Genomic DNA, 23,385 nt, shown 5'->3' on the forward strand with positions numbered 1-23,385 from the left:
CCCCCGCGCGCCGCTTCCTGCCGCGTGCGCCGCCGCTTCCGGGGCCGCCGGGGCCGCGGTCACCACGGCGACGGCGGCAGCGGCAGCATGGCAGCGGCGGCGGCCGTGCTGCCCGTGGCCGTGTTCGGCTGCCGGCCGCGGGTGGCCGGCGGTGTCTGCTTCCTGGAGGAGAAGGTGGTGCTGCACGCCGCGGGGGCGGGCTGCCTGCGGCTGCACCTCGAGCACAAGTGGCACAACTTCATCCCAGGTGGTCCCGACCCCGCTCCCGACCCTAACCCCTGTGCCGGTCCCGACTGCGGCCCGCCCTGACCGCTCTGCTCCCCGCAGGCACGGAGAAGAGCCGGGGCGTGCAGGCGCTGGCCGTCAGCCCCGACCGGCGGTTCCTGGCGCTGTCGGAGGCGGCGGGGGAGCGGCCGGTGCTGGCGGTCTATGAGCTGTCGGCGGAGCGGGCGCGGCGGCGCAAGGTGCTGGCCGCCGAGGAGCTGCCGGCGCGGCAGGCGGTGTCCCTCGCCTTCTCCCCCGACAGCCGGCTCCTGGCGGCCGCCACGGCCCCCCCCGAGGGCCGCCTCACCTGCTGGCTCTGGGAGAAGCAGCAGCTGGCGACGGCCGTCCGCGTCCAGGCCGCGGGCGACGGCCCCTGCCAGGTAAGGGAGGGCTCCGGCCCCGGCGGCTCCCAAAGCTGCCGAGCCCGAGCTGTACCTGCGTCCCTGCCGCTCGCTATTAACACTCCCGTTCGCAGCTGACTGGTTCTTCGGGAGCATACTCCACTTTTCAAAAAGGTGGATAAAACGATCAAACTTTAGTTCAACAAGTAGCAGGTGCGAGGCTGGACATGCGTTCATCCTTCAGGACGTGTGCACAGTGCGTTTTCCCCTGGCCACATGGCTTTTTATCCACGGCAAGAGGAGAGGGCTCCACACCAGTAGATTTCATACACTTTCTCTGACCTTTCTTGACATCTGCTGTTGGCCTCCCTCAGCAATAGGACACTAGGCTAAATAAAGTTTTGCACTGACCCATAATAGACATTCTCGTGTCTGTAGCTGTTATATCACATGAGATTCTCTTACACCACATGAGATCTATGTTATGAGGCCAGTATAACAGGCAGTGAATGTGCAATGTGTCCCTTGTGTCCCTGTAAAAGCACACACTAAATAGATGGGCTGTCCCCAGTAGTAGTAACACACTTTTGGAAGCTCTCAGTGCACCTTTTCCTTCCTGCAGTTTTCTGTGTTCAGAGCAGAGGAGAAGAATGGCTAGGAGCAGGCTGATGGCACACAAATGATTTCTGCATCCAGGTCTGGGTGCCCCTTTTTAGATTCGTTCATGTAGGGAGTTCTGACACTTTCAGTCCATGTGTTGGTTGACATTTTTTCTGGGGTACAGCTACAAGCAGAGGTTGGCTCAACTAGTGAATTCATGAGCTCAATTCCTAAAGAGAGGGGAGTGTAAAGACTCTGGCTGTGTAAGGTCCCATAAAGCATAAAAATTAACTCAAACTACCCTTCCTATCCATGTTGAATATTGAGATGGCTATTCCATCATTTTCACAAATGAACACCTAATTATGTGAATTCATGTACATAGTGTTAGCTTGAAACACAGGAATACAGAACTTATTCCTGGACTTTTGAGAACAAATGGTCCCGCTTTTCAGGAAGCTTGCTACTGGAAAAAAATTTGTTAATCAGTAGTAAAGAGGTATTTTGGCCTTACTTTTGTAATTTAATTTTAATAGACACACTTTTGAAAGGGGGAAAACTGCAGTAGTAGTTATGATGGGTAATTCTTACTCTTCTTGGCATTCCTGTATGTTTCTATGAACCATCTTCCCTTGTTTGTTTTCCTGTATCTGGTATAGAAAGTCTCAGAACAGGTATAATATTTGTTTATTTGTGAACATAGTCGGAGAAAAAACTTCCTCTTTTTTGTTCCATAGGTGAGCTTTAATCCTCAAGACAGTACCCAGGTTTGTATCACTGGAAATGGCTTTTTTAAACTTTTCAAGTACAGTGAAGGATATTTAAAGCAGATGAATTTACAAAGGGGAGAGCCAGAAAATTACTTGTGCCATGCCTGGCTGTCTGAGGAGGAAGTTATATGTGGCACTGACACAGGCAAACTTAGCTTGTTTGAGACTGGAGAGCTGCACTGGGAGAAAAGTTTGGAGTACAGAAAACCACCCAGGAAACAAGAAGATACAACAAATGAATATGAGAGGTAAATCTGTTCAAAGTTATTAATAATAGTTCCATGCTTTTGCAGGCAGATTAGTTCCTTCCTTCCTGTCCAGTTTATGTTGTCAGTTGCTGCTTAACATTTTTTGATTTGTGCTTCTTTATTTTTAAGCATCTTTATGCATTTCCTAATTGCATTTCTGGTGTTTCTAGTGGAGTGGCCTTTGAAGATACTGGTTTACAACAGCATTCTTTGCCTCAAATATCTGCAGTTGCAGCATATTCCAAAGGCTTTGCATGTTCACCTAGCCCAGGAGTTGTTCTTCTGTTCGAGAAGACCTGTGAAAAGGAGGCCTACGAGGAGAGACAAGAAGTCTGGGTAAGGAGGAAAAAGCTTTTATAAGCAATTATGCAGCAGAGCCCTGTTTGGAGAACTGTGAGTGTTTCTGATTTAGTTATTAATAATAATTTTTAGCACACTGCTAAACTGAATTGTAAGGATTAGCTAACTGTGCTGGTGATGTCAAATGGAGTTGCCAAAGGTCACACTGAAAGTCAGTGCCTGATGACCTTCTGCATGGAAGTTCTGTATGTTTCCTTACCACATATAAAATGTGCTTTGAGGCTGCTAAACTTCTGGAAACCTTTAAGAAACTTTTATTTGTGGAGACTTTTAGGACTAAGAGATAGTTTACATCAGTTTTGAAGAACTTGGCTCCTTTTTTTTTTCCAAGGAGAAGCTTTTCTCCCCTCAGGTATTTATTAGATCTGTCGTGAGACCTGTGCACTTTTAATAATCCTTCTAACTGTTCTATAGCAAACTGTATGCATTGACCTACTGAAATCTCTGGATAAGAACATTTAACTCTAATGAACTGGTCAAGACTTCATACTCTCATTCTAAAGGGTCAGATCTTCCCTATGCATGAGATCCTGTAATAATACTTATGTACCTTAATGATACATTACAAAGAACTGTTGTTCTAATCACAATTTTTAGGCAGTTCTCATTCTGACACTTGCTAGTTTTTTTTTTCCTTGATATTTTTCTACTACCATTTCAATTATTGTTTAGTGCAGTACTTCGTATTACTGCTGAGATGTCCCCTGATACTTTATTTCATCTGTAATGTTATGAATACCACTATTGTCCTCTTGTCCTCTATTCCATGCCTTGCAGTAGTTATGTGCTATTAAATATCCAGATTGTCTTGCTGATATTATGTATGTGCTTATTAGAGGAGCATTACAACAGAAGTTTGTGTGTGTGCATGCCCACTACCAAAACATGGAAACCTGGCACATCCCACAGGATGCCTTTCTTGTGCAGCTGCCTCAGGACCTGTTCAGCACTGAGCCAAAAAAGTCAAGCAGACAGGACATAACATGTATATGCTTCAGCCCCTCTGAGGAAATGATGGTCATTAGCACAAATAAAAATCAGCTCTACATGTTTACTATGTTCTCCACCAAACTTATAAGGGTAAGTGCAGTTCAGTCACATTGCACAGCTTTCATGTCCAGAATTGCAATGATACAGGGTAGTCAGAGTTGTTTTCTGTGATGCATTCTCATTAAATCCTTCAAATGAACCCTTAAAGCTCAAGATCTGATGTGCTCAGTGTGCTTCTCTGGGGGCAGTATTTTTGTAACCCCTTGCTCAAGGCTCCCTCCCTGTGAATACCTGATGCTATTCAGCAGAAGGACAGAGAACACTTAAGACCATTAAAGAGTGCCTGTTACTGCTGAACCACTTCACTAAGGCTTTAACTGAGATATCCTCCTTGTAACTCTGTGGTTCATGCTCCACTGTAATAGGCAGAAATTTTATTGCAATGATAAAGCTGGAACAGCCATGGGAATCGCATTCTACTCTAAAAGAGTCTGAGTCTTAGTCTTCTAGCTAAGACTTGGTGAAGTCTTAGCTAGAAGTAGAACCTCTCTGTGAAATACAAACATAATGAAAAACCTTCCCTACTCTGAAGGAATTAAATAATACAAAGATAAGTGAAAAATGTATTATCATTAAACAGACTTCTATGGAATTGAGTTCCTAACCTGTGTACAGGCATATGGAAAGATCTTTACAGGAAGAGGGGTTGTAGTTAGGGGTTCTGTTTCCACATGCAGCCTAACATTTTATTGGTGCTTCACTTCCAGCATGTGGTAACTGGACATCCTAGTGAAGTTTTCTATCACTCAGCACTTGACTTTTTTTAAGTATCTGCCTGATCAGATGGTATTAACTGAATTCTTGCAGGTCCGGTTTTATTTATTTATCTAACTTGCCTTTTTTTTAATATACCTACAATTATGTTCTGCTCTCACTGCTCTGCCCTGCATCACTTTTCTTGATTATTAATTATGAACTTAAAACTAACATTGTCAGACTTTTAGCATTGTTATGTTCAGACCAGTGCAGTGAAATGATTAAGTGGTTCCCTCAAATCTATTCTACAACTGTATGCAAAAACCCATGATAGATTTTTTTTATCTGCCTTACTGCCTGCAATGAAATATTTGTGATTTCTTAATGTTCTCATTCCTTCTCAGGAGAAGATATCTTATTTTGCATATATGAATTTCCCATTGCATTCTAATTCAATCACTGGTCTGGACATGTGTATTTGGAAACCCATCCTTGCTACGTGTTCCCTGGATAGATCTGTTCGCATCTGGAATTACAAGAAAAAGTAAAGAGTTGTTTGTATTTGTTATTACACCTTGCTTTTTTGTATATTGTATTTAGGAGGCAACAGCAGCAATTTCATATGAATGAGAGTGTTGTTCTGGTAAAATTCTTGTGTGGTGTGGCATGTAAATGGTATTACTGACATGATTTGGGGAGTGTGAATATGCAGTGCCTTTAAAACTGGTGCCAAAAGAATACAAAGCCTTTTCTATTTAGCTATTTTTGTGTCAGACTTCTTGTGTTTTGGAAAAAACTCTTTCATTCAGCTTTGTCTTAAGATACTGTTGCCCCATATCCTGCTTCTTAGGCATAGATCTTAAGCAAAATGACTCCAACTCTTGAGGTTCCCTGGAGGGAAAAGCAAATCTCAAGAGATGCTTGTGTAGGATTGCAATCAGCAATTCATTTGCCTTCTTCATTATATTACACTACACAAGGATTTGCTCTTGCACCTCCCACACGTTCTCTGTGAACCAGAAAGTCAAATTTCCTTTTGTTTCCTGTAACATCTCTGTGATCATTACTTAACTGAACAACAACACACTTCCTCAAGGACAAGGCAGAGTCAGATTTTAGCTGCAGGCATCCTTGCTGGGCCAGATAATATCCTGTCAAGTGTGCAATGGGGAGTTTGTCCTATTCCATACTGCTCAATGGTTTTCTCTTTCAGCACTTTGGAGCTGTGCAAGGAATATCAGGAGGAAGCATACACAGTATCCCTTCATCCCACTGGCCTTTTCTGTTTGGTTGGGTTTTCTGACAAACTACGATTTATAAGTCTCCTGTATGAGGACATGCGTGTTTTCAAGGAGTTTGCTGTGAAAAAGTGTAGAGAGGTAAGGAGTGGTGCAAAAATGAAACTGGGGAGTTATGTGGAACAGAATGCTGAAGAATGACAGAAAATAAAAACTTCTCCAATACATCCTAGTACTATATATGATGTCCTATATCAAAGCTTACAGAAATTGATTCTGACTATTGGAGAACAGGCCCAGAGGCTGATGTGTAAGTGTGGGCCTGGGAAGCAGCAGAAGGGATAATTTGCTCAGAAATACTCCAGAACTGAATTTTACAGGGGAAAGCATTGATTAAGAAAACTGTAAGTGGCTAATTATGTAATGGAGTTTTCTTTTCTTGCAACAATTTGATATTAAAGGATGTAATTGAAATTCAATGCATGAATGTTTTTATCCATTCCATCTACAGTAATGGGTGGTTATGTTCTTTTTGTAGTGCTCATTCAGTAATGGAGGCCATCTTTTTGCTATAGTTAATGGAAATGTGATTCAAATTTATTCCAGCATCACCTTTGAGAATGTTACTAATCTGAAAGGACATACTGGGAAGGTAAGTAAACAAATCTTATACAGTACAACTTATTAACATATAACCAGTTGATAAGATGCATTTTGAAGAGGTAAAGTACAATTTTGGATCTTGAGATGGCCCCAGAAAGTAAAAACAGAAATAGAAAACTTAGTTTTCATTGGTCAGAAGGCAAAATGTTCATGCACTAGATACACCTGAAAAGTCTGCCCTTAAATTGAAAGTGAACAGTTGGCAGCTGGCTGGACAAAGTAAAATATCCCAGTAATACATTATAAAAATAAAATCTACTACTCCATATTGAAATGTACTTTTTCCTGATAGCGTGTCCACAAAGTAGTTCTTACTGGGTTTGTTTTTTTTTCTAATGCTAAAATAGAATTGGTTGAGAAACATTTAGAGGCTTTTCAGTAAGACTTAGAAGTATGATTCTGAAGTTGTCATGGCTTTAGCAGTACAATGACTCCATGCTGTATGTCTGTAATCTAACATCAAGCTCCTTGGTGTGTTTTGCTTTTGCCAGGTACATGCTATTAAATGGAGTTCAGATGACACTAAACTTGTCTCCTGTGACACACATGGTGCTGTGTATGAGTGGAATTTGTTGACAGGTAAAAAGGAGTCAGAGTGTGTTCTCAAGACCTGCATCTACAGCAGCATTTCCCTGACTTATGATGCCAAAATTATCTTTGCTGTTGGATCTGACCAAACTCTCAAAGAAATTTCAGAGTCTTCGGTGAGCTAACAAACATTCCTGGATATTGCTACATTCTCTGGGGAGGGTACTGGTGCTTTGCTTTCCTTACCATCTATTTGGTAAATAGGAATCAGTCTGGTTTTGAAAGCTGTGGTATTTACTGCCAGTTTTGTGTTCTTATGTCTTTTACAATGCGACCTGAGATTTTGTTGTAGTTTTATATTTTTGTCATTTTACTTGCATTTACCTAGAAATCTTCTAATCCAAGTAACAAACTAGCTAGGCAATATTGTATCAACAGTTCTGCTGAAATACAAGAGTATCTCATCTACCACTGTATCTACATGCATTTTTTCCAGAAAAGTAGTAAATTGTATGTGATAACCATTACATCTTTGAGACCACATATCAGCCTGGCTTGAAATTTTAATACTACTATAACAAATATAGAGATTTTATATCTAAATATTTCTTTTAAATCTAATTTTTTAAAAATATATAAAAGTTAGTAGTAATTACTGTTGAGACTATACTTCTATAGGCATATAGATTCTCTTAACTGCACTATGTGCTGCAGGCAGAGGTATAACAATTGCTCATGCAGTATGCAATCAAATATTTGCTGTAATGTGAGGTTTGTGTGGTGGTTTGTGCTGTTGGTTGATGTGTAGATCCAGCACGAAGTGCCTGCCCGTGACGTTGTTTACACCACTGTCGCTGTCTCGCGTTCCGGGCGCCTGATATTTGTTGGCACCTCCCTGGGGACAATTCGAGCTATGAAGTACCCATTAACTCTGAAGAAGGATTTCAGCGAGTACCAGGCCCATGCAGGTGCTGTTACAAAGGTAGCACAGAGTTCTTTCTTTTCCCTGTAATGCCAGCTGCACACAGATCCTTTAGGGCTGATTTTCCTTCTCAATTCATAGCATAATATGTTAAAATTAAGGCTGAGTCTGCACATGGAGAATGAATATCACAGCATTCATAGGAGTCCTGTCTCTAGGTATGTCAGGGAATAAGCTGGTGACTAAAAAGTGGCTTGCACCACAAAACATGGCATATTGGATGGAGAACTTTGATACAGCTCCTTCTGAAAAGAGGAAGGTAATTTTGTCATAGAATCTTTTAGGTTGGAAAAGAGCTTTTAGGTCATCAAGTTCAACTGTTAATCCAGCACTGCCAAGTCTACAGTAAACCATGTCCTCGAGCACCACACCCACACATCTCTTAAATATCTCCAAGGATGGTTCCTGTGCCACTTTCTCTTGTAGAGGGGCATCACATTCACCCATTTCCAGAGGGCTAAGACTTCTCTAGTGAGCCAGTACTGCTGCCAAATGACTGAAAGGGCTCAGTGAGCACTTGTGCCAGCTCCCTCAGTGTGCTTTGGTAGGTCCCCATTCTCCAGGAAGCCACATGTTCTGTGTTGTTAAAACTGGTTGTAATTTTGGTATTTTAAGTACCACTGTCAACTACAGCACCTTGACTTATCCTCACACAGTCCAACATTAGAATATGAACTTCAATTACTGTAACTCTACTTTCACCTCATTGTAAGCTGTATCAACTTCCAGGTACTCTCTGCCAGATCAGGCAGCCACAGGAGGTCTGGAGGAGGTGGCAGCAGTTACTACTACATAGTTCTTGGTGAACTTAGTTGTAGTTTCAAAAGAAAGCATTTAGTCATCTGTTGGTCATGCAACTTCTCGAAGAGAAACACTAGAGACCTTTGGAGTTGTCATATAAATGGCCTGTCTGTGCTATAATAGTCTAGAAGGTCTTTTCTGCTTCAGGTTTTTAAAATCTTGCTGTGGCTTTGAGACCAGAAGCAGATCCAGTACCTACACATATTCTTTCCCTTCCCTTTGTTCTTTCAATTGGAGTGGAACAGGAATAGGAGACATAATCAAAATGTTGGTAGTGGAACTGTGTTATTATTTCCACTGTTGAATTTCTGGGGTAGAGATGAAGAGAGTATGGGGGTGGGGAGAAAAATGTGGTGTAAAATAAAACTGTATCTCCATTCTTCCATGTCTCATCTATTATTTTGTTATCTCTTCTAAGATGACAGTAACAAGTGATGACCAATTTCTACTGACTGCCTCAGAGGATGGCTGTGTATTTATCTGGAAAGTGCATGATAAAGAAGGTGGGGAAGTGAAAGGAGAGCAGGAACTTGACTATGCTGAGGAAGTGTTGATCATGAGATCAGATATAGATGAGAAGGTAGGAGGAGCAACTTGTGAACATAAACCATAGGATTTCTGTCAATTGCACTTGCATAATGCTTGCTACCAGCCAGTCCTCTATGGCTTTGGTCAAAGAGGTTGCAGCAAGTTGCTGCAGTGGCTTGTCAATATGCAAACAGCATTGTACAAACAGCAAGCATGCATTAGATTTTTCTCTAATATTTTCCTCAATCTCTTGAAAGCAGTTCTAATGGAGTAGAGAAGTCAGAAGATGCATTGCTATAAACTATCTTCTAAGACAGCAAAGGAACTTTAGTTCTAGGACTTCTTGGTCATCTGTCCGAAGGTTCTCTGTGAAGGCTGTTGTTCATAAATATGTGCATGTAAATAAAACATCCTTAACAAGCTGTTGTTAACAGCAAATATTCTCTCTCAAAACTGTTTTCTCATCCATGTCCTAACAGACTCAGGCAATACTAGACCTGCAGAATTGTGTGAGAGATCTACAGACAGAAAGTGAGTACGAGCTACGTCTCAAGGACATTTACTGTGAAGGAAAAATAAAAGCATTGGAAGAGAATTTCACTCAGGAAATAGACTCCCTTAAAACTAAACACCAGGTATGATTCATGTTGCAGAACCAAATACTAAGAAATCTTTCACTGAAGAGTTGAATTCAAGCTTGCATTACATATGTAGAAATGCCATACAGCATCTGAAATCATTCCTTTCCAGTTTAAGATGTTCTTGATATTTATAAAGCATGAAACTATCTTTGAGTTAAGTATCTCATAGGTACAAGGGGATGCAAAGTTCTCCTAGGTACCCTGTAAGTATTTTCACATAAAACCAGCACAAAAAATACTGCCTGAGCCTGAGGATCAGTAGTAGAAATGGCACTGTGCCTTAAAAGCTCCTTTCTATATAAGGCTGCAGCTGCTGCAGGATCTAACAGTTATTTTCCTTAATGCTGCCTTCTTTATGTCCTGTCTGCTTAGATTTTTAAGAACATCTGCTGAGGTTTCTTGTATGTTTTTTGAAAATAAAAGTAAAATATATTCCCTGCATGTCTTCTGTTTGTGTGCTTATTGATTTCTCTGTGGTCATGAAGCAGGACTCCCCTGAAAAGCAAAGGCTATGATAATTCTTCCCAGTGTCTTATTTATGTGTGTCTGATAATGCTATTCTGTCCATCTGACTCGTGCACACACTGGATTTCTGACCTGTAATTTGTTATATTTCTGGACTTCTTTTAGATGTAGAAGGCAAGGGATCCAGTAATAATTTCTTTGCAGTACTCAGAGTAAGGGATTATATATCACATGATTCAATCCTGTCAGCCTCATGTTCTTTTTGAGCTTTTGGGTGAATATTGTCCTGTTCTGGTGATTTGTTACTGCTGATTTTGTCGAGTACCTTCGAGTACATAGTACCTTCAAGCAGTATTTCTGTTTGACTCCACATAAAGGAGCTCAGTATGAAAGCTTGTCAGGTGACTTATTAGTTGTAGTATTTTACAGGTTTGTAATTTCCAAGTGCTCTCTTTATACCTCTCTTGTCTTTTGGCCCTACAATTGTTCCAGTAGGTCTTTGATATTCATTTTTTGAGGAGGTTTAATTATTCATTTTAATGTTTTCTTCAAGTATTTTTTCAGATTCTTTGGCTTGTCTCATTGTGGGTTTTTTGGTCTAAATAACTTGAGTTTAAACCTTTCTATTTTTCTCTCTTTTGTAGAACCTAACCTTGTACAAGAAAACCATTTAAATTCCTCTGTGGATTCCTCTACCTCTGTTTATCTCTCCTGGGTTTTTTTCTGTGGTTCTTCAGGTCTTTTGATAAGTAGTGCTTGGCTATATATTTATAATAATCTCAGCTACACTGAAAATTGTCTAGACTTGTTGATTATAGGCTTGTAAACAAATACCTTTGAAGGTGAATATAATTCTCTAGGCAGGCAAGTTGTACTTCCTGTCCAAGTATCAGTACAAGTTAAGATTAAACTGAATGACAGCTTTAGACTGAAAGGGCTAAATTTTCTAGTTGTATCCATCAGACAAATGGAATATTTTTGTTTATGAAACACCCATGAAGTTGTTGCAAGAAAAAGGTGAAAATATTGTAACTATGGTACAATTTCTAGCATCTCTGGGGAATTTCTCAGCTGTTTTCTTGCTCCAGTTCTTTGTGCTTTTTTAGAAGATTAAGTAATTTACAGTGGCAGGCTGACATTTCAAGCAAATGGCATTTAAAATTCTCTTGCTTAGGCTTATGTCATAGTATGCAAATGTCAGCATTTTAGGACCTCAAAGTTGCTTCAAGTGAGACAGGAAGCAGCTTGAACTTTAATATCTGGACAATAAATTATGGAACTGCAAATTCTCCTCAGGCAGGCACACATAAAGGAGTGGAGGCTTTTGTAGCTCACAAACTTTTCTTTTTAGATTAGGATCAGTAACTTGTATTATATGAACACTGTCTGCTGCTTTTCCTTAGCTTAACTTGTCAAAACAAACTAAAATGTGGGAAAACTTGTTTCAGTGACACATGGCATCTCAGTTTTGGTGAGAGATTTCAAACCTATTTCTGTTTTGTATGTATTCCTCACCAGGGGCAATAGTGCAAACAATTTGGACGTTGCTTTGTCTAGTTTCAACTTAAAATGTATTTTTCTTATTTTTTATCCCAGATTTTACAGGAAGAGAAAGAAAAACAGAAGCTGCAACACGAGGTTCAACTGTCTGAGCTGATGGATAAACAGGCCAAGGAGGTGCAACAGCTAGGTTAGACTGTTACAAATGTTTGTAACTGGAAACTGGGGGAAATGCTGTATTGACAGCAAGTGACAGGGAGGGATTACTAGAGCAGAGGTACAAAGAAAAATGGATGTATGTCATGTAGGTATTTGGTGCAGACCAAATGGGTGTCCAAACTGCACCACATATGTGCTTATGATGAGAACATGCACATGGACCCTGTGTCTTAGAGGTTTGGTACTTGAGATTAGTAATTTCTTCATTAATTTTATGCACAGCTCACTGTGCAAGAACAGTGCAGTCATTCAATTCAGCAAGGAGGTGCACACAGCCTGGAAATACTTAGACTCCAGATTTGTAATCAAGACAAAAATACTGCAAATTAGTACCAAGGAGCCCCTCCATAAATGACTCCATTGCCTACTTTGTAGCAGTTGAGCTCATACAGCTCTGCCATGGTTGTCATCCCAAGGAAGTGCCTAAATTAGTTGTCAATTTTGCATGGCTACAGAGCCTAAAGCCCCTGTATATCTAATGAAGAAAGTGATTAAATACTTCTACTTGTAATTTATTGCAACTAGCTGCCAAAAAGACAGTAAATAATAAGGCAGTGATAGCTGCAGAAGGATAGGAATCAGTCTTCTTTTCTATTAGTTTTATCCATTCCATATGTTTCCTGTTAACAGAATCTGACAGTAATCAGAAACTCTCACTGGAAAATGAGAAATACCAGGAGCTTCAGGTGAAATCCCAGAAGATGGAGGAGGAATACGAGAAACAATTGCACAATTTGGAGGAAAGCAAAACCAAGGCTTTGGCAGAGCTAAAAGAACATTATGAGAAAAAACTTAAACATAAATCTGTTCTGCTGGAGGAGGTAGGAAGCTTGATTTGCACACAGCCTGGAAGAAACAGCAATTCTAATTGCATCAAAACCAGCAATTTTAAAAGATCCTAAGTGATACTGGTTTGTGATTTCTTGCAGAACAAGTTTGCTGATGTTAGTATTTGGCCAGACTCCTAACTTGAAGCTTTCAAGTCTTAAGAATTATTAAATTAAAAAAAAAAAAAAAAGAACCTCAATGTGTATGTTATCAGTTTCTAAAGTTGCTTTAATCCACTAAAAACTTATCTTAGATGATATTGCTGCAACTCAATATTTCACTAAACATAGATTCTCCCAGGAGAAACACAGTTACAAATAACCTTTTATTTCTCTCCTTTATTGGTCTCTTACACTTCTCTAATGTTTGTTTTCCTTAACTGCAGACAAAGGAGAATATGAGGAAGCAGATTGAAGCACATGAAGAAATGGAGAAACAAATTTATGAAGATGGAGACAAAGAAATCTTAGAACTCAAAGACAAGTATGAGAAACAGCTCTTGGAGGAAAAGGAGTCCAACATCCAACTGAAAGGAGAAATAGGAGTCATGAATAAAAGGGTATCTTTTATTCTCTGCTAGTATCAGACCTGCACAAGAAGACCTAGAACTGAGGATTGAATGTGATTAATGGCATGTCAGTTTAGTCCATTCATCTAGTCTGTAAAAATGTGGCATTTCATATGAGAGCAGTAGCCCATTCTTAGGTTAGTTTGCATGTTTAGAGTATTGGGCAGAAGAAGCTGTCTGCTGATTGTATTGCTGATATGATTAGAGACAGATGATAAAGGAGGTATGTTTTTATTAGTACACTTTCTCTGATCTGCATAGTTTTGAACTATAAATAATATTGTTCATCCTATGACAGGAAAGAAATGAACTCTTAATTTTTCTATCATTGAATACTTTGCTTTATTAGTAAAATACTTCTACTGCTTAATTCGATGCAATAATCCCTGTGTTTTCTTTGCATCATCATTTTTATTGGCTTTACTGGGGTTTTTAAGGAGACATAAAATATTTTACCTCTTTTAGGTCTGGGTATTACATTTGCCTAAGGATGTTGGAGAGACATTTTTTCTTTTTTGCTTTCTCCAGTATCTATCTGGAGACAGAGAGGTTCTTTTCATACCCTCTACCATCATGGTACTGTCTTTTTAATTTCTTTGTCTTTTAGACCTCAAGGTTTTCTTCATGTGTCCTTACAGTTTGTCCAGTGTCATTCATTGGTTCCAACTTTCTTGGTTTTGCAGATCTTAGTACCGAGGCAGGGATTTTGAGGGTACCCAAGAGCTATGAACTGGGCACCCTTCCAATGTTCCATCTTTAGAGATGTATTGCCTTCACCTTATGAGAATATTCCATGGATTGAGTGTTAGCTGCAGCTGATGCTTAGGTATAATATCCATACCCTTCTTGCTGCTGCATGCAATTTCCTTCCTTCCTTCCTTCCTTCCTTCCTTCCTTCCTTCCTTCCTTCCTTCCTTCCTTCCTTCCTTCCTTCCTTCCTTCCTTCCTTCCTTCCTTCCTTCCTTCCTTCCTTCCTTCCTTCCTTCCTTCCTTCCTTCCTTCCTTCCTTCCTTCCTTCCTTCCTTCCTTCCTTCCTTCCTTCCTTCCTTCCTTCCTTCCTTCCTTCCTTCCTGTGCAGCAGGTATTCTTGTCAGAACATACAGAAAAAGCAAAAATGGATACTCAACCCCCTTTTGAGTTAGAGGCATTTAACTGGTGAGCTGCTCTTTCCTCATATCTTAATTTGATGTCCTTTATCCCACACTGTCTACAAGGTATCCTACAGAATAGGAGGACCAAGCTGTGCACAGCTTTTGGAGACTGGTAAGGTCTTACTAGTTTGCCTCTCTAGTTGAACAGCCTACAGAAAGAGCTCAAGGACCGAAACAGGGATATTGAAGAAATGAGACTGGAACAGCAGAAGCTGCAAGACATCATTAAATCACTGGAAAAGGATATCTTGGCACTAAAGACAGATGTTAAAGAGAGAACTGAAACTATCCTAGAGAAGGTGAGAAAATGGACAGTTGGATGAGGTCAAAATCACCTCCCTTAATTAGAGATATTTATTTTAATAGTATTTATTATGATAATATCACATGACTGAAAAGTCAGTTTCAACTTAAGGAATTTGTGATCTCCAGTTTGGGATTTTGGTTTTTAGTTGGCATTCTAAGCTTTTCTTGGGGAGCTCAAGTTCAGGATGTTGACTTTCTCATCCCCTGTTCTGGGATCTGTAGATGGCTCAGCATTATTTGCCCCTTCCCATCTAACCTGGAGTTCAATCTTCCACAAGATCTGTGACTGCTGGTTTTGTCTCTTCCATATTTGTGTCTTGTCCTAGGGATCTGTGTGTGAATACTGGCTCTGATTCAGCTCTCTGTACTCATTTCTTCCAGGAGAAGTATGTATATGATCTAAAAATGAAAAATCAGGAACTGCAAAATTTCAAGTTTGTACTGAGTTACAAAATAGAGGAGTCTAAGAAGCAAATAGAGTCACGTGAAAATGATATTGAGACAATGAAGAAACAGATCAGTGAGGTGAGTAACACTCTCATTTGGCCTCTGCTACTAAGCCCATTGTCTAAATACAAACATGACCCAACAAGTCCATGAAAGATTCCACACTGGTTGTTCTTTGACTTCTTTCAAGGATACATAGCACTGATTCAATATCTGTGCAGCTAATAAAAATATCTGTAGGCAATAGCTAATTAATTTTCTATCACATGTTACCAGTGATCCACATAGTTATTTAAGTTCCTGTGTGTAAGTCTAAATTTTGCTTAAAAATTGATCTTATCCTTATGTGGTTGCCCTCCACGTGCCCTACAGTATTTGCAAGACACTGCTTTAACTGACCTGGCAGAAAAGAGTAAATTTCTTCTCTCAGAAATGTTGCAGATTTATGCAAACATAACTCTGCTAGGGGTTAGGTACATGGACAAATTGTATTCATCAATTGTTACATCGGAAATTTGAATGTATTCATACTTAGCATGCAGCAAATTCATTGAGGGAACTTATTTATGATAGAAGCTTACTCTGATCTCTGCATAGGTGTATCCTTAGCTCAACCAAACTAGGACTATGGTGACATAGTCTTTTAAATAAAATGCAAACTAATCAACAATTTGTATGTACTTCAGACTAGCAAGATTAAATCCCTGTTGGCTTTTCTGGTCACCATCTTGTGCCATAAGTAAATTCTGTAGTACCCTTATTGTTTTTTCCTGTGTGTTCTGCATATGTACCCACAGTTTTCAATCCATTTGTTTCTTTTCAGTATCAGGATCTAGTTATTGTTGCCCTTACTCTTTCCAGACTGTCCATTTCGCCCTCATCCATTTTTTGTTCAGATGGAACGGTAGAGCTCCCATTCAGCTCAAGGAATTTAAGGGGTATCACATAATTTAAATTAATGTGACTCAGCAGGGATTTGCGCGTTCATTTGTGTGGTTTCTGTATATTCTGACAGAGGGCAGTGTTGTTACAAAATTGACGTTTCTCATGTTGTCATTCAACCTGAAGGGGGACCTATTCCCTCAAGTCTGTATTTCTAGCCTCTGGTTTTCCTGTTATGTGTTATTTTTTCACGTCTCCTTTTAGCCCTGATTTCCTCCTCCCGCTTCCTTTCAGATGGAGGAGGAGCTGGAACAATTCCGCAAGCAGAGCGTAGAGCTGAAGCTGAACATCACCCAACTGCAGCAGAAACAGAAGGCAACTGCTGGAGAGGTGCACAGAGAGATGGAAAAGGTATGGGGTACCCCCACCCTGCAGGTCCCCCAGAATGGCATTGGTGGGGACACAACACTGGGGAAACACTAATCTGAGCAAACAGTTACTGCAGGGATGCTGTGTCCAAGGACCAGGAGAGTCTCTGCTCAGGGGGGACAAAGACACAAAACTTCCAAGCCTGCAACCAGCTTAGAGCATTCATATTTTTTAAAAATCCAGTTATTTATGAGTCAACACATATTGTCCTGAGTTTAAGAAAACAATGAGGTGAATGCTGAAGTACATGTTCCTGCCCAAGCCTGAAATCTGGGGACACTTGGCCTAAACAGGAGCAGCATGTAGGATACCACCTAGGCATTAGTAGGATAGCAGAAACGAAGGTTTCATTAATGGAGGAGTCAAGGACCCCTTGTTTGGCAGCGTATCAGACATGAGGGAGGAAAAGGGACTGCAGGTGAAGGTGGAGGAGCTTAGCAAGCATGAGTGCATCCGTGAGGAAGCAGGTAGGGAGGCCTAGCAGAAACCAAGAGAGAATGAGAAGGCAGTCTTGATGTGAAATCAGCAAGCTGTGCATGTGTCTGATATGTTTTGTCCCTTGCCTTCTCTCCTTAACTGTTGGTGTGTTGTTTCTAAATAAGAAGGTAGGAGAGCATTTGGACAATGCTCTCAGGCACATGATGTGGCTCCTGGGCATGTCCTGTGCAGGGCTGAGTTGGACTCAATGATCCTGGTGGGTCTCTCCCAACTCAACATATTCTGTGATTCTGGGTTTAGGAAAGGACAGTGGGCAACAGCATGATGAGCCACTGTTTTTCAGTTGTCATCTTTGCAGGTTGTCACTGATATGACCTAATAAAAGTATTTTGGCTTATTATTATTCCTAAAATCTATGACTGCTGTTCAACACGTAATGCTTACATTCCCAGTGAGTTGTTAATTAATTTTTTTTTAATGAAGTGGAAGAAAGTATATGAGAGTTTTCACCAGTTCCACTAGACTTTCTAGAAAATTGCACAATGGAGTGTTCTGATGAACCAAATAATAATGTGACTACATCATTCTTGCAGAGGCAAAATATGGAAACCCTCATCAAACGATTTAAGGCAGATCTTCATAATTGTGTGAGATTCATTAATGATTCCAAAAAAATGAAAGATGGTATCCGTGAGCTCTACACCAAGTATGTGCATCAACCAGACGTGGTGAGTCAGGACCTTTGCCTTCTCCCTGCCCATGACTGTGTCTAGTAGTGTCATTACTGAGACAACATGCTGTGCCCTCTCAGGTGGAGGCTCAAGCAGAAGATGCTGATTTGCAGCAGCAGTACAAGAAACAGCAAGAGTATAACGAGAGGAATTTGGCAGTTTTGAGGAAGAAGGTGATGAAGGATAAGGAAATGCAGCACACTGCTTACATGCGCATCATGCAGGTAATCAGCCTTTTCCTTGTGCTGTGGAGTAGGAACAAAGGAAATGCCTGCACAAAAGAGACTTTATTGACCTTTCTGTTATGGCTTCTTAGGACTTTGAAATAGTTTTGGTTGACTTTCTTGCCAGAAATTCCTACATTTTTCAAGTGCTTCCTTTAACTTTTCTGAACAAAAAGAGTAAGATCTCGAAAGTCAGAAATGGCTTTTGTTTATCTCCCATGCCCTAAAAGGAGATAGGGAACTTCTGTTGCATGGATGTTTTAAAGGAAATTAATGTACCTACTTTTTATTTCAAACATTATTTATAATTGCCATGATAGTCAATTTGCCCTTGCTTGGATGCCAAGCTATATCTGCTATGTAGTAATGTTTAGGAAGTAATTTTGGAGGAAGAAAAGGAAAAAAAAACCCTTCTTTGTCCACATAGTCCATCCCTACTGGTGTGAATTGAGAAGAACTTTTTGCTTTTCACATCCAAAATTTTCAAGGAAGTTCAGAAATAGATGGGGAATATGTCTATTTGTACAAAGATTTCTTGCTCAGAATCCTTGTTTCTTACAAGGCAAAGTAAACTCGTGACTGCTGGGGTCAAAGATCCAATTTGTTTTTATCTGGAGTGGGAGGACCTAGAGCTCCACACCAGGCATCCTAGGAGGACAGCTTTTCTAGTCTCTTCTTAACATGCTCTCCTTCTGCTCAGTCAGCATTTCCTTTTCCCCTCAGTAGCCCTTTCTACATTGTTACTTTATTATGCTTCCTCTAGATCATTAAATCTCATCCCCTCCTAAGTCATCTGTTGTTTGCTATTTATTCATAATTTGCTTCTTCAGGGCTAGACAGCAGCAATCTTCTTCCCTGATGCTATTTTAATTTTTTTTTTACTCTTTCTGTGAGATAGATGTTTCCCTTGGTGCAAAAGGAGATGGGTTCAGAAAATAACCTGAAGAATTTTCTTACTGGAATAGGGTGACAGATGGTGTTCATAATGATAATACTTGATGTCTTGGATCAGTAAGCCTAAAATGAAATGATGATTAAATCCAAATTAATAAAACATCTGGAAGATGAAGATATCAAAGATTCTAACCAGCCTGGTTTCTTCAAAGAAAAAGCAGTTCTCTGAAGTCCAGTAGATTAATGAGATTTTATAACCAGCAGGAATTATCATGGCCTTCCAGTCTTTCACAGGGGCTTTTAAGACTAGTTTAGACAAACTTCTGTGAGGATTTGCTTTGAAAAAGCAAATGACATCTTGACAGTCTTCTAGCTCTGTATTTCTATTATTCCTCAGTTGCAGTTACATTTTCAGAGCTATGCCCTCCTCTTTGAGAGATTATTCATAGGTACACTCCACTAGTGACTGCTGCAACAGATAGTTAGAACTGTCAAGATAATTTTAGTTATTCTTACCAGTTGACAAGTTGCCTGTTATTCAGCTATTAGTTTTTCCTCCAGCCTTCTGTATTTGTAATAGTTTCTTTGGATTCATAAAAACAGAGACACTGAATAACCTTGAAGTAGTGCTGCTTAAACTGAAGCCCATATAGGATGAAATTTTCTATATGTCCTACCTGTCTCTGACAGGCAGCACTGTAGGGACTTCCTAGACTGTAGTTTGCATCCATATGACATGTCATTGTACCTGATGGCCTCATTATCCATGAATTTGATCAGTCCCTTTTCTGAAACAATTGGTTCTTTGACACAACCTCCCATGACAATGAGTTTTCCCATGAATATTTGTTTTATTTATCCATTCTGTGACGTTGCATTGCAGTGCAAGCATTCTGTCAGAATGTAAATATTGAATTAAAGGCTAATCTCTCTGGAGAAAAGGCCTCTTCAGGAAAATATTAGCAGTGTCAACCAACAGTCTTTTAGCACCAAGCAAACCAAACAAGACATTTTTACACAACCCAAATTGCTTCATCAAAAGACTCTGTATTATAATTTCTGATAGACCAAAAGCAAGAACTTCACTTGAACACAGCAGGTAGTCACTTAGAATGAACATACGAAGGTGCTCATGACTGAAGTACACCTAAAGGCAAATGTTATGACCCGACCCTGAAAGCTAGTCAAAAGAAAATTACCTTGACTGATTATTAGAAGTTACCTTCTTCATGAGCTCTTTCAGGATCCAGCTCTGGAATAACTGCATAGAGTCAAATTTCATCTGTATTTAAAGGCTTGCATTAGACAAGTCAGACTCAGCAAAATATTAGAGTTCCAGAGCTGCCTGAGCACACCAGCTCCTGCTGCATTTATAGTCCAGCATAAGCACTACAAGAGCAGCTCTGCTTGCCCAACAAGTTCAGAACTTAATGAATCCCACACTCTTCTTCCAGTCAGTGATTCTCAGCTGAGGAGAAGCTAAAGCACAGCTGCTCTGCTTGTCTTAGTGTGAAGTCTTGATAATCTTGCCACACACATGCCCTGAGCTACTGCTGCCAGCTTGAAGTCCTTGAGTGCAGGCACGTACTGAGAGGTGCAGTGGGCTTTGTACTTCACTTCTGACCAGCCTGCAGTTGTGTGGTGCCCACACAACTTTTATAAGTATACTCGAAGGAACTGAGTTGTATGCTTTGCACAATCTTTTGTGGCAACATAATTATCTCTATCAACCAAAATTATCATTAAAACAAAAGTAGAAAACAAGATTTGAAGACTCCATTTTCATGGGAAAATTTCATTTATCCTTGTTCTTATCTCCTGCTGTTTTAGTGGGTTCCCTGCTGCTTGAGACTGGTATTGTGAGGTACTCTAAACATGCCTTTTGCCATCTATCTTTCTTAAATATTGCCACTGTGTTCCAAAAGTTCTAAAAAACACACCTCAGGTAGCTGAAATAGTTGCTATTTTTGGTTCAAGTATGATGGCAGCTGTTTAACATTTTCCCTAGTTACTGATGTGTTATTTCACTGTCCTTGTAAGAGACAAATATACAATTGTACTTCACTCTCTTGAATACAGAAAAGAAATATTTAGTTAATGGTGCTCCTGTTTCTAAATCATGAGCAGCAGTGTTATCATCCTTAAATAGTATTAACCATACTGGTTTGGCTGAAGTCTTTGAATCTGTTGCAACAATGGGTAAATTACATTTACTGGCACTTTCGCAGCTCCTTCAGGAAGATGCTTCATGGTAGGCTACTAAAAAATTAGAGGATTGAACTTTTGTGGGCTGAAAATGGACTTTAAAAAAAAGAACAACTTGCTAACTTTTCCTATAGCAGCTTGTTAGCAGTAGGTACCCCAAGTCTCCACATGCTTTATAGATTTCCTAATAATTTGGAAGGAGTGTGGAAAAGTAATATCTGTCAGAACTAATGAAGAGGGCTTTGACTAATTCCAAAGAGATAAAGATAATTTAAGTGAACAAATACATAGTGACAAATGAAAAGTAAAATAATACACACTGGAGAGAGAGATGGGAATTCTTCGCATTAATTCTGAATTAATTGGATCAATTTAGGAAGGCCCTGAGCTTCCCTTTGGAATTGGTAAGGAAGATGATACCTTGGAATGCAGCTGCTGTCAGAAAAGCAAAACAAATATTAGTTTTTTGAGCTAACATGGTTTGAATACTGTCATGTTCTGAGTCACATCTACTGTGATCTTACCTGAAATGTTGTGTACTATCCTGATTGCCCTGCACCTGCTTGTGATACTGATTCTGTACTGTCCAGTGTCTTTCTCAAAGATATGAAGATGCATCTTGCTCAGCCAGATAGTACCTGTGCCTTTCCTTATAGAGCATGTTGTTTTTGCAGGAAAATGTGAGTCTGATTAAGGAAATTAATGACTTGAGGCAAGAACTGAGGGTGGCCAACGGGCAGGTGCACAACCTCGAGTCTGCACTGAGATTAAACAAGAGCAAAAAGGCAATTCAAGACACAGGTGAATAGCTCTTGTATATTTTCCATATTGTCAGTACTCATGGCAGAAGCTCTTTCGGTCCTTGGTGAACAATTTTATTACTGTCTGTGTTTCATTCTAACTTGTCTGCCTGGTGGTACCTGGTACATTTTAATGTTAATTGTAGAAGCTGCTAAATCCTGCAGATTCTTACTATTTAGATCTACTCCTTCAGCCCTGAAAGATGCTTTCCTTTGTTCATGCCCAAGAACTGTATGAGCTGGACCTTTGTTACTGTACTATGTCCTCTCTGTTTTATCTTCTAGCTCCCTCTGCTGAACTTCCGTCCAGCCCAGCTGTCCTGAGGTTGAATCCAGAGATGGAAAGTGAAAAAATCATAGAAATGCAGCAGCTAGAAATTCAATATCTGCGAGATCAAATCCAGGAGATGAGGAAAGCCCTGAACTCTCCATGTTCAGTCTCTTTCAGTCAGAAATCTTCCTGACCTGAATCTGGGAAGAAGCCACAAGACACAGCAACACTGATTGTGGTTCAAGGATGCCTTATGTTATTATATCCTCCTGGCAAGATCAGAAGTGCAACAGCATAGAGCAGACTAACATCATCCTATACTCTTCCACTAGGAGCGTTTATGAAACAATCAGTGCTCTGAACACTTCTACTTTCCTGAAATCTGCCCTTTTCATGAGACTTAGAAGCCAAAGAAAAAAAAAATAAATTCATGCTAGTGTTAGACTAACCTTTGTGTCTTCATACTAGGTATTCATCTTTCTCTTGAAAACTAATGTGTCCTAATTCAGAAGAGCTGGTCAAACTGTAAGCCTTTTCAGCTAGAATTCTAATTTGGTGTCATTGTGCTGCAAAATTCAACATCAGCCTTTTATTTTCCAATATTAAGTTGCCTATGTCCATACAAAGGACTGCTGCTCTTAAGACCAATGTCATGGTTATTCCAAGCAGGTATCCAGTCACAGATTAACAATCAATTACCTTGTGAGGACAACCTTTGACTCAAGCTAGAGCCCTTGGTAAAGCCTCTGCTTTCTGTCTAGAGATGTCTTGCCTCCTCTGCTACAATAATTTCAGCAAGACAAAAAAGGCAGCCCAGTTTCAAATTCCCCAAATCTGGAACAAAGTCCAAACCTTATGTCATAACTCCTATAACTTTGATAAACTGATTTTGTTTGTCTTTTTTTCAACATCAGCAATCCCTTTAGTTCAGTTTTTCAGTGAAATTCTTCTAATAAGTCACTCTGCAAAGTACTCATACACAGAAAAAGGCAGAGAGTAATTTCTTTAATAATGAGGGGGGAAAAAAACCTAAATTTTTCATCTTTTGTTGTCAGTGCATGACACACTGTGGCACTGAGGAGTATTTCACATCTATCAGAAGTTTGAGCTACTGGTTGAGCATGGAACTATATGGCATTACAACAGCCAGTATATTTCTGTTTCATTTCCTATCCTGAGTTGTGGAAAAGTGCTGAGTGCTTTTAATATACTCCTAATATTATACAGAAGGTGGTGCCAGGGCTGGGTAACATGTAAGCTGCATTACCATCAGGAATACTAGACTCATTTCCAGGGCAATACCATGGCAAAATAGAT

At 40.0% G+C, this 23,385-nt stretch overlaps 1 protein-coding gene across 1 annotated transcript; it reads left to right on the forward strand.

Moving 5' to 3' along the window:
- The first annotated feature begins 87 nt into the window (after positions 1-87).
- CFAP57 (cilia and flagella associated protein 57) lies at positions 88-22,516 on the forward strand. The gene is made up of 22 exons (XM_036387366.2): positions 88-247; positions 328-644; positions 1,943-2,223; positions 2,394-2,559; positions 3,511-3,663; positions 4,734-4,873; positions 5,543-5,708; positions 6,106-6,219; positions 6,722-6,934; positions 7,567-7,740; positions 8,960-9,121; positions 9,549-9,704; positions 11,772-11,865; positions 12,525-12,715; positions 13,108-13,281; positions 14,582-14,740; positions 15,129-15,272; positions 16,371-16,487; positions 17,537-17,671; positions 17,755-17,898; positions 21,672-21,798; positions 22,083-22,516. Exons 1-22 carry the CDS (start codon positions 88-90, stop codon positions 22,259-22,261), a joined length of 3,666 nt encoding a protein of 1,221 aa, XP_036243259.1. The 3' UTR covers positions 22,262-22,516.
- Positions 22,517-23,385: the final 869 nt, after the last annotated feature.

Source organism: Molothrus ater, chromosome 9 (genome assembly GCF_012460135.2).
Source record: "Molothrus ater isolate BHLD 08-10-18 breed brown headed cowbird chromosome 9, BPBGC_Mater_1.1, whole genome shotgun sequence".
NCBI classification, from domain to species: Eukaryota; Metazoa; Chordata; class Aves; order Passeriformes; family Icteridae; genus Molothrus; species Molothrus ater.

Bases quoted from the DNA above. Each gene is read 5' to 3' on its own strand.
- CFAP57 (XM_036387366.2), top strand. From the start codon at position 88: ATGGCAGCGGCGGCGGCCGTGCTGCCCGTGGCCGTGTTCGGCTGCCGG. The intron at 9,122-9,548 runs GTAGGAGGAGCA...ATGTCCTAACAG, and splicing joins GATCAGATATAGATGAGAAG to ACTCAGGCAATACTAGACCT. The intron at 13,282-14,581 runs GTATCTTTTATT...TTGCCTCTCTAG, and splicing joins TAGGAGTCATGAATAAAAGG to TTGAACAGCCTACAGAAAGA.